The 17,010-nt window shown below is 38.5% G+C and overlaps 1 protein-coding gene across 1 annotated transcript in view; it reads left to right on the plus strand.

Annotated features, from left to right (window-relative positions):
* Nucleotides 1-352: 352 nt before the first annotated feature.
* The window catches only part of kansl1a (KAT8 regulatory NSL complex subunit 1a), a 28,053-nt gene continuing 11,395 nt past the window's right edge, over nt 353-17,010 (plus strand). Inside the window, exons 1-2 of the mRNA XM_051913695.1 lie at nt 353-1,244; nt 4,426-5,810. Of these exons, the coding sequence (XP_051769655.1) occupies nt 4,474-5,810 (1,337 nt within the window). The 5' untranslated portion in view covers nt 353-1,244; nt 4,426-4,473. The remainder of the gene's footprint in view (nt 1,245-4,425; nt 5,811-17,010) is intronic.

Genomic DNA, 17,010 nt, shown 5'->3' on the forward strand with positions numbered 1-17,010 from the left:
TAAATTAATTTATTATGTTCAGAAAGAGTTTAATATGGATAAATTGTCATTTCATGACGTTATTTTTGTAGTTCTGGCGACACGTTTATCTGACGTACTTTCCTAAATGCTGACGTTACAAACACCGCCTTAAAAAAATAAAATAAAATAATAAAATACAGTAATAAAATAAAATAAAAACCTGACCACATAAATCTAATCTAATGGATTTTACCATACTAATGGATTAGTGCCTCTGTGAACAAAATACATTAAAAGGTTATCTGACTGGACATCGGCATACAATATAATATAATATAATATAATATAATAATAATATAATAACATAGGCCGGCCTACATAACCACTGTTTAACGCCGTGAACATACCCTGAATGTGGGTTTGAAGCCTTTTTAAAATACAAATCAACAGTATTTACCATGGATTTACTGTAAAAAAAAAAAAAAAAACCCGTAACAATTGTTTTGTAGCTGAAATGTAGGATAATCATATCGAATTTTATCATATTATTGTATGTAGACATGTATAAAATGTATTAGTTATTAAGCTATAGCTAACTATGTACAGATTTTGAGTACTGTATTTATACTCAATGTCTTTTAGGCTGTTTTTCATAACAAATACATAAAACCTATATTTATATACCACATGTTTTTGCTAAATACAACATTTTCAGTCCATTCACAGTCTCCCTCTAGTGGCCAGTCCGTGAACTGTGCCTCTGCGTTCACTCTAGCGGCGGGCGTGAGAATGTCTCCCGCCTACAGGCTTCTCGCTACACGCTCTGCATCTGTATTTGTCAGGCTCAAATCCAAGGGAGACGAACGAGGCGCCATCTTTCGTGCGTTTCTCCCTCCAACGATGAGAAAATGATCTCGAAACCGGTGGTCTATGACACATCCAATCTGTAAATAAAGGCGTATATGAAAAGAACTCGTATCTGAGCAAACAATCGATTCATAATATACAACAAATATATATATTTGCTATCCATAATCCACTGAAGGGGACAGCAGCAGCAAGGTGTTGTCTAGAATCGCCCATTTCGTGATTCCGGAGCCGATAGCGAAAAGGGGTCCTGAAACCGGGTTGTTTTTCACGAAGCGGACACGGATATGGCAAAGGCGGCGGGGCTGCTTGACCAAACGGCTTGTTTTGTGCTTTGGTGACATTATTGTGCTATTAAAGCCAAAGGTCGGTGGAATAGTTGCCGAAATTCCCTCGGATCGCGCGCCCGTCACGTGGTAGGTTCCTCCTTTTTCTTTGTTAGTGGACGATCTCGAGCAGCAGCACTTATGTTACATAAACCTAATCCTGCAAACATATCTGAGCTTCCAATGTAACTCCTTTTTACCACGAACTGTTGTATTTGCAAGAATATCATGTACTGTTTTATTTATGGGGGTTTGAAAGCTTGTATGGTCGCTTCTTGTTCCTTTGAAACAGATACTATCTAGTACTTTGTCATGCAATAAACTCATACGTGTTCTTTTGTAAGATTTATTTTCCATTTTAATCATAAGGGACGCATATATCGTCCCCTTTTTTGATGCTACAACACGCGGCCTCGTATTTCTGTACTAAACTTATCAGTTTAAAGCCGGTTCTCGTGCAAATTGGTGGTTAAAATGACTTGCATAACGTAAGCAAGGCCGATTGAGAGCATATCTTTAATGCTCCTGCTTACTGTACGGTGCCTGAGAGATATCAGGAATGCATTAAAATCAACCTTAGCCCTTATACAACGAAATTTATGAGATGTACGTCCAGAGTCTGAGCTGAATGCACGGAAGTGGTATGAATGTTCATGTGGTCTGTTCAGCGGAAAATTAGACTTGTGCGTTTTGGTTGTAAGCTAAACAGGTAACGTTAATCGTGTGTGAGGTTTTATAAACGAATCTAACATTAATTTAATACACATTCTTGGCGATCTGAAGTGTTTATCGTTCTTGTATTTCCTGTATTATTTTTTGGAGGACCTCGCTTGTTATCGCAATCATGCGAAAATCCCTCGTTTATTTGATTTTATTTGAAATTACTAGCGCGAACACAGAAACGTGGGTTCTTTACGTACGCTCGCGTCGCCCCTTCTTTGTTAAACCTTTATCGGATTTGTCATGTTTACTACATTGACATATTAACCTAGTTAGGATCTTCAAACTCGATAACTCGGAAAATACACACGGCGTTCTGTTTTTTTTTTAATGTTTATAAATTAAATTTGCTCTCGGTAATTTGTTTGCTAATTAAAAATGATTTAAGTTCACTTTTGAGAAATATTAAAACATCAGTGTTCTAGAAAAGGCTGTTTTATTCTACATAGCGCGGGGTCGCCCCCTCATGGGCACCACCATGTTGACATCACATGACCAGCCCATTTCATGCGATCATGTCATGCAACTGACTGAGTTACTAATAATAATATTAGCATATTATAATATATTTAGTTTATAAAGCGTTTGTGCTCACAAAGCATAACTGAGGCAGAGACACATGAAAATAAAGCGTTTTTGTGTAAAGCTGCAGCAGTTAGCCTAAATATAATTTATCGCCATTGGTAGTATTGAGTCAAATAAAAGCTAGCTTAACTTAAAAAAAAAAAAAAACCTTATTGAGTGTACTTCTCACGTGAGACTTCTCACATATCATCAGTAAAATGAAATACCATCCTTCAGCCAGCATGTCAGTATACTTCCTTAGATAATGTAAAGGTTATTAAAGTAATTATGATGCAACACTGACATGCTTTATTATTAGTAATATGCTCTAATGCTAATGTTGTGTTATGGTATTTGTAAGGCGGTAATTCATGAGCAGAATCTTCTACATGTCCTCATGAAGAGATAGTCTCTTATCTGTTGAGGCCTAAAGGCATATCCCTAATTCCGTTGACACAGATGGTCTGCTGAGGAGGAGGGGACAATGAGGAGGCTTGCTCTTACATAAGCTTGAATAGAGTAGGTCTTTCTACTAACGACAATGATAATGGTCCCCTCTCAGTTGAGTTTATTAAGGTGAAGAGCATCAGAGCAAATAAATTCATGTTCAAGAAATGCTGATAAAACAGATCCCTGTTTGTATTCATTCACTCTGTTATCTCTGGTTATCTTCTGGCCTGTATTTATTTTTATTTATCTGGTGTATTGAGACTAAAATTTTGTTCAAAGTCAGTGTGGCACCACAATTGACCCAATTACTTTTTTAATGACCTTTCCTGGTCTTATTGTGAACAGTTCAACAGTGCATGTTGTTCCAAGGAGTTTCCCTCCAAAAGAAAAAATTTCCCTATCTCAAAAACTCATCTTGTTGGAACTATTGCACAGAGGCTTCGGTTGTGTTTCAGGTGTTTTCCTCATGAATGCCTCCAAAATTTTAGGCTTAAAATGAGCCCTGTTGTAAGAAAAACTTTAAGATAAGAAAACCCCTCATTTGGGGCAAAATATATACTCATATAGTCATATACTTTTTCAAACATAAATAGGCAGATTACAGAACTGCAGTGGGTTGCAAACTATTTTCTGGCAAATTTTAAAGTATTAGACATTGATTGGACTAAATAGCTCTCCAGCAGGTTATTATTAAATGTTAATGAATAGATAGGTTAGGAATGGGGGGGAAAATCTCTTTGGAGGCCTGCTATCTTGAATTTTGGAGAAGGAATGTCGTCCAGAGCTTGCATTTGGGTTTCAGGTATTTTACTCATGATTTCAGGCACGAAATGAGGCCTTGAAGCTCTGGGCATTGTTGTTATAAAACCTTTTAGATAAGAAAACTTGTAGTAATAATGACCTCACACAATTCATGTGGATAAATGGATATTCAAGCCCCACTCATTGAATCTCCTTTTCAGTCATAAATAAGCAGATTACAGAAGGGTTGCAAACTGCTTGTCTGAAATATGTCTAATTCTAGTATTAGGAGGAATTAAGTGGACTTGTTTAAATAGCTTGTGTCTCCAGCAGGTTATTATTAAAGATCAATGAATGGTTACGTTAGAGGTGAAAAAACAAAACAAAAACTTGGTAACCCTTTACTTAAAACCTTAATGTATAATTCATTATAAAGCTATCCATGATGCATGTTATAATGTATTACATCTTTTCATAAATAATTGTAACCAAAGTTAAAATGCATTATAATATTGGCAGATTCCTTGTTACATCTGAAATTGGTTGTATGTCATGTTATTATACTTTCTAAAGGTGTGTTCAATGAATAGATAAGTATTATAATGTATTAACTGTTGCAGTCATTCATGAGACCATACAATGCATTATACGTTGCTTTACAAGGCATAATTAATGCATTGAGAAGCATTTAATAATACATTATGTATAAAAGCTTTTAAGTAAAATGTTGCCAAAAACAGTTTCAAAATATTCTGCATATTAGCAGTCTCCTAAATCTCTTGTTTTCCCTTTGTAGCCAGGCTGTGTTGGTGGGCTGGAGTGAAGGTTTGGAGGTGCAGGCTGCATGGCTGCGATGGCGCCCGCTCTGACTGACGCCCCAGCCGAAGCCCGCCACATCCGCTTCAAACTTCCCTCATCCACGCTGTCCCCCGGCAGCACAGAGAATAACAGCAACGCCAGCAACATCCTCATCTCCGACTCGGTCTCGGACTCTGCCGGAGCCCACAGCAACGGCAAGTGTCACGTCAACACCGACGACGGACAGAACTTCACCCATTACCACAACGTCAAGGGTCAGGAGCAGGATCCCCTGTCGAAAGCCCCGTCTCTGGGCAAACTGGCACCTTACTTGTGCTCTGATGTCACACCATTGCCCTCGTCCATCAAAGTCAAGGAGTCGCTGAAGCTGCAAGGTGTCCTCAAGCAGTCGGTGCTAAAGAGCCACGGCCTGCTGAGCGCCTCCATATTCCCTAGCGCTGCTGCCGGCAGCGACTTCCTGCTGCGCAAGCGCCACGCCCTTGAGCTGACTGGAGGTCAACTGAAAAGCCTTGTCAACGGTGGCGGAGCTGGGAGTACCATGGTGCCTGTGAACGGACTCTCCAAGAAAGTGGCCGTGCCTAGTGCGGCCGTGGCTGAGAAAGGCAGTGTGGCCACGGTGAATGGAGACAGCAACCAGCCTTCCACCAATGGGGAAGCGTTGTTATCCGTGTCCTCAAAGTCTGTCGGTACCTTTGCAACCAGTGGACAGAACGGTGATCTGAAGCCACAACAGAATTTGACACCAAGCATTCAAGGTGTGTCATCACATAGGGAGCTCACTGCTTTGTCTGAAAGTACAGAGGTTAAAGCAGAACCGGAGAGTCCCGTTGGTGGAATGGTTGTGGAAACAAACAGTAACAATATTATTGGCTCTGAAAACTGTCCCTCGTCCCTTATCTCTTCCCCGGTCCATGACGACTCAACCCAGCCAACACCCAACCTGGAGGCTCTGCTCAGGGATCGGGTTCAACAGAGCCAACACAGGCAAACGGACATCGAAAGCCGCCTGCTGCGTCTTCGCAAACGGCTGCAGGTGGTGCAGGCCAAACAGGTGGAACGGCATTTCAAACAGCAGCTGTCTGGTTTTCTGGACCGCACTCTGACTCCGACATCTAGCCGTAGGGCGGAGCCAGGGGCATGGAGAGGGTCTCGTGACACGCACACACATAATTTGAATCGGCTTTTGAAGGGTGGCAGGGTGGCCTCGGAACTGGAGCGACTGCATCTCAGCGGCAGCACACATTTGCGCGCGACGGAGGCTCAGTTTGACTCGGACGCCACAGAGAGCAGTTCAGGAGGAGAGAGTGACGTCGAGGAGGAGGAGCTTGCCAGGGTGGATGTGGACCAGTGTCATATTAAACTGTAAGTCAAACGTTTGTTTTCAGAAAGAGCTTACTTTTAAAGTCAACATGAAATGGATTTTTTAAATGCTTATTATTGATCATTTGTACATCTGCCTCCACTTTTGAGTCTCACCCCCATATCCCAAAATCCAGTCAACATCTGATGCATTGAATCAAGTCCATTCCCTACATTTTTTCTTTTTAAATAATGTGCTGCATTCAGATGTGTCACAAAAACTAAAGTTCTTAGTAAAAGGCTCTGTTCTAAAATCTAGTGAGCCGCCTTGTTGCATACTGCGTACATATGCAGTTTTGATACTGATTTGGGTAAAATGCTCAATTTTTGTTTAGATTTGAACTATTAAATAAAAGGGTTAGTTCACCTAAAAATGAAATTTCTGTCATTAATTACTCACCCTCATGTCATTCCAAACGCAGGAGTCAGCCAATAATCAGCTGGCATTTGGATGTAGAACCAGGAAGCCTGCACTGTCTATACATTCTCGTTTTCTTGTTTTCTCGCTTCATAACATTAAAGGATTAGTTCACTTTCAAATGAAAATTACTCCAAGCTTTACTCACCCTCAAGCCATCCTAGGTGTTTATGACTTTCTGATGAACATAATCGGAGAAATATTAATAAATATTCTGATGCATATGAGCTTTATAATGGCATTGAACAGGGTTTACGAGTATGAGCTGAAGAAAGTGCCTCCATCCACATCCATCCATCATAAACATACTCCACACGGCTCCGGGGGGTTAATAAAGGCCTTCTGAAGCGAAGCGATGCGTTTGTGTAAAAAAAATAAAAATAAAAAAAATAATCCGTATTTAAGTTATGAAGTAAAAAAATATCCATATTTAACAAGTTATGAAGTAAAATATCTAGCTTCCGCCAGACCGCCTTCTGTATTCAAGTTACGAAGAAAGTGCAAACTGGCGTCGCGTCAGTTACACTTTTTCTGGAAGCTGAATAGGGAAGGTGTAGGATGTATCGTAAGCTTTTTGAACTGCAAGAGTTTTATACTTTCTTCGTACGTTGAATACGGAAGGCGGTCTGGCGGAAGCTAGATATTTTACTTCACAACTTGTTAAATATGGATATTTATTTTACACAAACGCATCGCTTCACTTCAGAAGGCCTTTATTAACTCCCCGGAGCTGTGTGGAGTACATGTTTATGATGGATGGATGTGGATGGATGCACTTTCTTCAGCTCATACTCGTGACCCCTGTTCACTGCCATTATAAAGCTTGGATGCGTCAAGATATTTATTAAAATATCTCAGATTGTGTTCATCAGAAAGTCATATACACTTAGGATGGCTTGAGGGTGAGTAAAGCTTGGGCTAATTTTCATATGAAAGTGAACTAATCCTTTAAGGTTAAACCACTGTAGTCATGTTGGCTATGTTAACGATGTCTTTACTACTTTTCTGGACCTTAAATGTGATAATTATGTTGCTTTCAAATATGGGGGATAGAAAAAAAACTCTCGGATTTCATCAAAAATATCTTAATTTGTGTTCCGAAGATGAACGAAGGTCTTACAGGTTTGGAACGACATGAGGATGAGTAATTAATGACAGAAATTTAATTTTGGGGTGAACTAACCCTTTAATAAATTGGATTTGTAACATTCTTTGGCATTCCTGGATTTTTCACTGATCCACATACCTATGCTTTCTGGAATTTCCTTTGGAAGAAGGCTGTTAGTTGTCCCAAATGACGTGCTGTGCACTGTGTACTTTAGTGTCTAGTGTATGATTATTACGCTACATAGCCCCTTTGCTACATAAGGACAGCTGCGATGGTTGAGCGCATGAAGTGTCCAACATTCCACATGTTATTTTTTCGGTTAATTAAGCATCTGGCTATTTGAAGTGCACTATTTCTTTTTGGAAAATTCAGTCTGAACACACTAGTAGTCACATTATTTATACTACAAAATGGCATAGAACAGCGTGTAAGTAAGTGAATTGTGACGCACCTTTTGAATTAGTCTCGTCAAACCATTGCGACTGCATTGCTATCATGAATCAGGCACGTTACATGTGGGCTGTTCACAGGAGTCCCAAGGGAGCGTGGGGGCATGTTTGTGACTGTAGGCCTGTGTGTTCATGCCCTGAACCTTGTAGAGAGTCACTGTTAATTTCCACTCCGACCTTGTTTGTACAGTGAGATCATAGATCTTGTTGTCATAAGTCTAGTCATTTCGGCTGTCCTCCTCTGCTGTGGACCTAACTTGAAAACTTAAGCAAGGTTAAATTTCCTGCTTGGCCCCTGAGGGAGCGTCTGATTCATTGTAGGTGAAAATAGAGAAGGTGAAACGGAGAACCCTGATGTTTTGGTTAATATTAAAATCAAAGTAAACCACAGGTGATGAATAAAAAAACTGTTTTTCTTGCTGTTTCACTTTCATGTGTAATTTTTGTTCCTACTTCCTGTTTTCTTATGCGTGTACAGAGCACAGAATAACAGTTACGGCATTGTGAGCTCTGCCTAACAGAAGCACACACGTTTAATACACGTTTCAGACCAGTTGTGCTGTAAACTGGGCAGTATATATTCAGATATTCTGGTGCTCAAATCCTGTTGCTTTGCAGATCAGCCCAATGAGCATTTAGATTCATCTTGATCATATTTGATCTGATTTAATATTTAGGGAGATAACATAGGATGCGGATAGAAAGCGATGTTGTTGATTTATTAATGGAAGCTGTTTTAAAAGGAGCCGTTTAGCAGCTTGCTGAGTTGGCTTTGCACCTTTGACCTAAATAATCAGGCATCCGTGAATGCAGATTTTGGATGTCAGATTTGAGCTCACTGAAACATGCCCCACTTTCACTTAACAGCACTATCACATATGCCTGAATCTGTTCCTGGTGTGTGTGTTTTAATGGTTGTCGATTTTCAGTCCCGTTTCATCATTTTCAAGCAACGTTCTCCGGCTAATCTTTCTGGGCACATGCTTTATGACATCACACTGTGACGGTTGAGAAATTAGAGCATGAGGAGCTGCTGCTTGTTGACCTCTGACTGCAGTTAAATCAAGATGAATTTAAACTTTGTGCATCCAAGGACATTGATCCCAAACACCCACACTTATTACTGGAAGCTTTTAATGGATCACAGCTGTTATGCAAATGGAAGATTTACTTTTACTGAAATGAAAGACCACTTTAATCCATTGAGAGCTGGGTTGACTGCTGTTTAGTGCTCTACAGAGGTGGATTTTTAATGTTCCGTTTACTGAAAAAATTGCTAAAAGATTGAAAACAAAAGTTGTCTATTTTTCTTTGACGAGCATGTTTATAGATTGTGGAATGTTTATTGGCCAATGATGATGATGATAACAGTGTGGGTGAATCTCTCAAAGACATGCCCAGCTCGTGTTTCACTTCAAAATCAAAAAGAAAGAAATAACATTTTTGGCATATTTTGTATAAAGTTTGGGGTCATTATGATTTAAAGTGATAGTTCACCCAAAAATAAAAAATCTGTCATCATTCATGTTCACACTTGGCAGGTTGGGTTCGATTAAAATGAACTCTGGTAGGATTGCTCTGTTAGTTATTTGAGTAAGTGTGAATGCTACCATCCGAACCCTGGTGCGCAACAAACAAGCGGACCGAGTCCCCTGAAAAGATGGGTCTCATTTCGTTTTCAAAGGAGGTCTGATGCGGTTCGATTGAAATATGAATGCAACACGGACAAAAGACTGCTCAAGCGTATGTGTTTTTTTTTCTCGTCATAGTCGTGGTTTTGCCCATCACAGTTTGGTACTACGGATGTGCATTTTTCAAAAATATTGTATTTGAAATATTTGGGCTCATCAAAAAAAACCTGAATATTCGATTATTTGTTTATTTAAATGACGTTTAACATGAAAGAGGTTATTTTTAAATCCTCATTCTGAACAAGCTTACAATTAGGCAATATACACAACATGCTTATGTTATTTACATTGAGTGTTTGTTTTTGTTTTTTTAGCAGAAAACATTAAACAATATGTGTAAACAAAAATATAAAGAACAAAAGCATTAAAAGGGTTAGTTCACCCAAAAATGAAATTTCTGTCATTAAGTACTCGCCCTCATGTCGCCCCAAACCAGTAAGACCTTTGTTTTGTCTTCACAAATTAAGATATTTTTGATGAAATCCGAGGTCCACACATAGGCAGCAATGACATTGCACCTTTTGAGGTCCAGAAAGGTACTAAAGACATCGTTAAAACTGGCAACGTGACTGCAGTGGTTCAACCTTAATATTATGAAGCGACAAGAATACTTTTTGTGTGCAAAAACAAAACAAAAATAACGACTTTATTCAACAAATTCGTCTGTCCCCTGTTATACTGCTACGCTATTTTCGTTGCAGAGCTTCAGTGTTGTTTATGTCTGAACGCTAATACTGAGCCCTCGGATTTCATGAAAAATATCTTAATTTGTGTTCTGAAGACAAATGAAGGTCTTACGGGTGTGGAACAACATAATTAATGACAGAAATTTAATTTTTAGGTGAACTAACTAACCCTTTAAGCTCAAGCAGAGTGAACAGGAAAAAACGCTAATAAAGCAGACTGCTGCAATTATCGTACAGAAGGGTTACATATACACTCAAGAGTCTGCATATTGTCATTGCGTTTATATTGTTTAACATGTTCATATTGAGAAAAACAATAATATATCCACATGCTCGGGTGAAAGTAGGTAAGGCCGGCTGCAGAGAAAACACATTGCAGGGACACAAAGATAACGGTTTCTTACAGCACTTTGTGTTTTCTGTTCTTAAACCTTTCTCCCTCGACGAAACGTAAAAGAGGCATATGTCTTGAGATCATTATGCTGTCTAAGTTATCTTTAATCGGCTCACTCGGGGTTCAGCTGCGCTTACCTGCAGTTGTGAATGCAGTGATGGACAGCTGTCTTTCCTCATTTCGATTGGTGTTTGGATTTCATGTGATTTCTCATTTTTGTGGTGATATTATGATAACTCATTGATTCATTTGATCAAAAGTAATTCCATTTTGTAAGATCATTTTGTTCTAAGTAATTCCAATGTTCGCGAGGCAAACGACAACGTTCTGTGATCAAATACCATCAACTTGTTAACATGCTCTACTGCGCCACCCAGAGCATTTAGTTATAACTGTGAGTTTTGTTCTTGGGAGTTATCATTGATTCAATGCATTTATGGGCAGCAAAGCAACGTAGAAAAATTTGAATAGTATTTTTATTTTTCGAATAATAATTAGAGATCGAATATTCGACTATTTGTACACACCCCTACAGACATAAGAACTGCATCTCCTCTTAGAAGGTCTTCGTTTGTGTGCGTGACGGAGGGGTTCCTGCCGCTGTTTTGACTCCTTTACATGTTTTATAAGCTCTTCACAAGTTGTCAGCTCCATCATATAAACGAATATACAGCAAGCGCATTTAGCTCAGCACACAGCATTGTTTTGGATGTTCGTCAAGTTCCGTTGCAAAATATACGTCATAAAAGCCGTTATAAAAACGTGTTAAAAATGACTGCAGCGAACCAAGACTAAATGTATCACGTGTGAACACACCCTTACTCACCCTCGTTTTTTCTTCTTCTGTTGAACACAAAAAAGCATTTTGGATTTTTTTTTTTTTTTTTTTTTTTCTTTCCCAGTCAATGGTCACCAAAACTGTTTCGTTACCATCACTCCTATGTAAAAGAAAAAACATCATACAGGTTTGGAACAACGTTTTCCAACAGAAATACTGTAATGCATGATTTCATTTATGGTGAAAAGAAATTGAGGGGTTGTGAAATATAACCCTACATGTTCATGTCATTAGATTCACACATAAATGTGAGAAAAAGATGAGTTAATCAGGAAGTGCCTTTTTTGATCTGATAAAGACAAGTATCAGTTTATTTGTTTGTATTTGGGACGTACGATTCATGCATAAACTGTGTGGCTGACATTTTTATTAGTATTGTTTACATTTATGAAAATAGTTCAGTCTTTCATAATATCCACAAATATGTTGTTGGCCTTTGACAGAAGCTGATATATTTTTTGGTATGATGTTTGGAAATGTAAACCATCATAAACACTTGCCATGTTGTCAGGACTTTTATGATTTTCCTTTTTTCTGTTATTCTGTCGTCTCTGTCACGTCTGTATCTCTCTCATTGTAGAGTCCTTCTTCACCATTGTCTCTTATGTTCTCCTCCCATTCCTGCTGTCTGAGCCGAGCCCACTTGTGTTACGTAACCTTTTCCTCTCTCACTTTCTCAGACGCTCTCTTTTTCCACTTGCATTCCTCCACCCCTTTTCACCATTTTCCCCCCCATAATTTCTCTGCATTTCTCTGCCAAGCCTAACCACCTCACATTCTTTTCTTTTTATCCCCTCTTTCTTTCTCTCCATCCATCTGTTCCATTCTTGCTCTCGTCCTTGTGCATGTTTTTCACGTCATGACTCAAGAATTACAGCTGTGTTTTCGACCCTGATGCTTAAATACTTTCCGATTTTTATATTTCCCCCTCATTCTACAAACCTACCCCTACTGCACGATTTGGGAGGAAAAAATTGAATTGCGATCTAATTTTTTAGATGATTTTTTTTTTTTTCCCCTGAAAAAAAAAAAAAGTTTATTGTGATTTTAAAATGCAATTAAAAATATTCCTAGTTTGCTGTGCTTTTTAGTAGGGTAACATTGCTCTATTTGTGATGATCAAAAATGCCTATATAATTGTTATTTTTGTTGTTATTTTAATTGTTGTAATTTTAAGTATTTAGACAAATAGTTATATAATAATAATAATAATAAATAATAATAATAATAATAATAATAATAATAATATTTTACATTACAACTGTAAAATTACAATACTAATTTTATTGCTGTCTTAATTCCTTCATTTTCAAATGTTAAACATCTAACTTTTTTTTGACAGAAAACCACAAGGAGGTCTTGCAAATCTAGTTTAAGCCATTACAAAGACATTTTTATATATAGAAATTGTGTTGAGTGCCTGTTATTGTGCATGCTTTCAAATGGAGTATATTTTAGGTGTACGCGTACTAGAATCACAATTTTTTGTTTAAAATAGAGATCGCGATTCTCTCATAGATTCTGAATAGACAACTAAACAAAGTCTATTTAAAAATATTTAATTCATTTGAATTATTTAAAAAAAAATCTTTTTGAATGAATGACTCAACGACTCACTCATGAAGACTTGAATCAGCGTTTTTGAATCAATCTCTTGAATGAATGATTCAATGACAAATACATTTTTTTTTAACTAACTTGTTGCCACCTACTGGTGTAACAGTGTAATTGATACAATCTTTATTTCAAGCATCAAGTTTCAAATTCAAAAGGTGACTTGTTCTATTTTGATTGCTACTGCAGGCATCAGTGTTTATATCCGAACTATAAACTTTTATCCCAGCAACTCTGATGAAATGAATTATTGTAAGACAGAAATGATAGTGTGTGTTTGAAAAGACTGTGAAACTGTTTCATACTTACGATAGCTGCTCCCTATGGGTCAGCAGCAGTGTGACCTAGATTTTAGCTGAATTATTGACATTTAGGAATACGATCATGTGGGTATTTGAATCGAGATTGTGAACTTTTAACGATTAATTGTGCAGCTCAATAATGTACGCTAGCATTCATGTGAAAAAAATGAAGTATTCTTTGGGCTTTAGATTTCTTAATAAAATCACATTCCAGAATGCATTGCGCAGAGCTCAGTAAAAATAAAGACAAAGCGAAAAATATACTTGATTATCAATGGAAAAGTATTAGTTATAGTTAATATAGTTCTGTGTGATTTAAAAATGGACTGTTTGAACCAGTTTTTGTGTGTTAGCTTTGCAAGATGTGATTTTAAAACTCACTTTGGAATCGAGTCTCCCATGCATTGTCTTTTATTCAGGTTTTATTTCAGTTAGCATACTGCCTTAAAAGGCAACTGCCTATGCAGGCAGTAGACAGCAAAAAAAGCTCACTAGACTCACTAGTCACAAAGTTGTATCAGAAATTCATCCTCCCTGTTATAACTGCTTTCATTCTCGCTTTAACCTAAAATACAGTGCAACCTTGGATCTGTATGAGTGAAGAATATTAGGCAGCCCTCCATATAAAACAGTTTGATAAGCCAGCGTGTCAGTCGGCTTGTATTTATCTGTGTTTAATTCATCCAGTGCCTCTGTCTCACAGTCTGAAACCTAAGAACAAAGGCAGCAGAACGTTAAATGACTCTGTCTTTGTACTCCCTCCATCAGCCCAATGTGATTTATGAAACACAATTACAAGATGATTCACTTCACAGCAGGCACAGTGAGGGAGGACGACTCCTTTGTTGTTGTCGTCCTCCACGTCATCCAAACGCACACGTGCACGTATGGAAGAGTAGACGGAGGAATGACAACAATCAAGCAATTGTTATATAGTGAATAGTCATGGCTGGGAAGATGTATGACCAATAAAATTTGATGCGTCTTGGCATGACATCTTATGCCGGGTTCAGACTACACTATGTTTTTGTCTGTTACAATAGTCACTGTGTCAGATTATGCGATTATAATGCTGCATTCACATGGGGCGTCGGCGTCGACACTTGACGGAGTCTGAAGCTTGGCGCTGATGCGACCGGCCACCTACATTGCCGCTTAAAGTTGAAAAATTTTCAACTTCTGCTGCGAGCAACGGCAGTGACGCAACGCAGCGGAACCCACAATTCAGTTCGGCAATGCGTGACGTCACCCACTCAAAGTAAATGAGAAGCATTAACGCAGACGCCCCGTGTGAATGCACTGTAACTCCTAAATTCTTGTATTGTGGACATAAAACGTCAGACTACACGTTGCTTCCCGACCAATCATCACTCGCCGTCTTTAATGAAATGCGTGATTTCATCGAGAAGGCGGAACTAGTGACTGACTTCCGGAAACAAGAGTGAAAAAAATGTTAAAAAATGAAATCTGACAACAACTGTCTCATAAATTTTTTTTCCAAACGCTCGAATCATGACAAAAAAACTGTATTTTTTAGGCTGGATGAAGCTAATGCGCATGCGCAGACCTAAATGCGCATCTCTTGTGCCTCGCTTTAGAGGCGCGCATCTGACTGTTTCTATAGAAAGCGATGCTTCTAACGGCCGCTGCAGTGACACGATGACTTTACCAGTCGGCGATTGGCTCTTATTTTGAAGGCGGGACTTATTCCGCCATATTGCGTGTTACACTTTCTTCTATTCAAAACAATACGAGTGACACATCTTGTGTTATTCTATGTTATTCTCTTTGGCGGTGTGTTAGCTTAATGCTAATTCCGGAACTCATGCTAACGTTCCCCAGCATTTATCTTTTTTTCATTCTGTCACGGTAGTTCCTCGAGGAAACATAATCATCAAGGCTGGAGTGTTGTTGCTGTAGCTCCATGAACCTTTCTTCCATTGTGTAATTCCACCTAGCAGCACCAATACCATCGGCTCTCTTTCGTTTCACCATGTTTGAAAGCTGTGTATTCTAAAGAGATTCTGTACTCCTATTGGTCAGCTTCACAGATGTGACGGAAACCCCTTGTGGAGGACCTGTAAAAAATGAAACATGCTAGTCTTTCTGTCGGAACGCCGTGAAGTGTCGCAGACGCAGCGTCGGTTGTCGTCCACTATGACACACTATACGAGATAAAACAATCGATTCTTGTGTCCCGACGCCCATTGTTGTTTACGAATCCTATGTCAAACATTGTGTTAAAATCAGGCTGATATCGTGTAGTCTGAACCCGGCATAAGTTGAAATAAAATAACGCAAACTTGCAGTGTTGCACTAAAGTGTAGTAGATTGCATATTTTTACATTTGGATGGATATTATGTTGAATTAAATTGAATTGTTTTTAAAAAAAGATCCCACAGAGTGTGACATAAAATAACAACCGTTGCAGTGGCTAAAGGCTAAATAGACCGTCACACTACAATTTTCATTCCATTGACTTCCATTCATATGCATGCGCAAATGCAACATTTTGTATTTCACTGCGTTCCAAAGTTCGGCACGCATTGTAGTTTTGCAGCATTGCAAAAAAAAGAGTGTGACGTCATATCACGACCGTTGCGGTGTCCCAAGAAATTTTGCATGCTGAAAGTTTAGAGTGGCGCCCCTTAAATGGATTGCAGCAAATTAGCATGAATAATTTGGTCACTTTATTTGGAGCAAGACTCAATGTCGCCCTCTGTAGGCCTGGATTTTGAAATTATTCTACATGGAAGGGATAATGTTAATGAAACATTAACACAAAATAAATGTTATGTGATCATCTGACTGTACATTATACATTTCTTACATGTTTAGTTGTTAGTTTATTAAATAAATAGATGTTAAATGTTAATTTGAGTTTAAATTGATGTATTTTGTGAGAAGAGACAACAGCATATTACAAAAGACTTGGGTGTGCAACTCAATCAATTATACAGTCATTATACGATCATTGTACAAAAACATTTGACCTCAGGTCAGAAAAGAGTATTCCAGTGAGCAGTGTAATATTTTTGATTATCCCATGTGTGACGGTGGTTCAGAGGGCTTAACATGTAAATTTCCACTCCATTTATCTTTCTTAACACGAGTTGCCGGGTTCCACGTAAGCAAATATGACCGTATGAGGATGTGCTCTGTGTATACTGAGGCATGACACCGTGGGAATGTGCTGAGAGGGACTTTTACCATGAGTTGGTGGTGTGCTTTTGTCTAAGAGTGTAGTGTCATGAAACCCTGATAAACCAGCATGAACATGTCTGTAGTCACAATACTACCCCATCACACAAAAATACATCTTGCTCGAGAATGTTCTCTTTCAAATGTTGACTAAAATCTCACACTACACAGGTTTTTGCCCAATAAAAAGCTTGTCCTCCCACTAAGGTATCAAACATTCCAACTAGCAATGGCATATCATGGATTGTAATGATCTTATGTATACAGGTAGACACACACACACACACAAGTGGTAGAAATTTGAAAAAACAGTAGGAATTTTTGACTTATTTGGATTATGGATTATTGGTTACACCCACATGACTCACAATGCAGTGTTGCATCGTCATAAAGTTGATCTTTTTTTAAGCCTTGCCAGTTTAAACTCTAGCGCAAATATAAATGATAACAGAATTAAATTTGGTACTTACACGCCGATCTGACAGACGTTTTTTCACACAG

This window comes from Ctenopharyngodon idella, chromosome 12 (assembly GCF_019924925.1).
Source record: "Ctenopharyngodon idella isolate HZGC_01 chromosome 12, HZGC01, whole genome shotgun sequence".
NCBI classification, from domain to species: domain Eukaryota; kingdom Metazoa; phylum Chordata; class Actinopteri; order Cypriniformes; family Xenocyprididae; genus Ctenopharyngodon; species Ctenopharyngodon idella.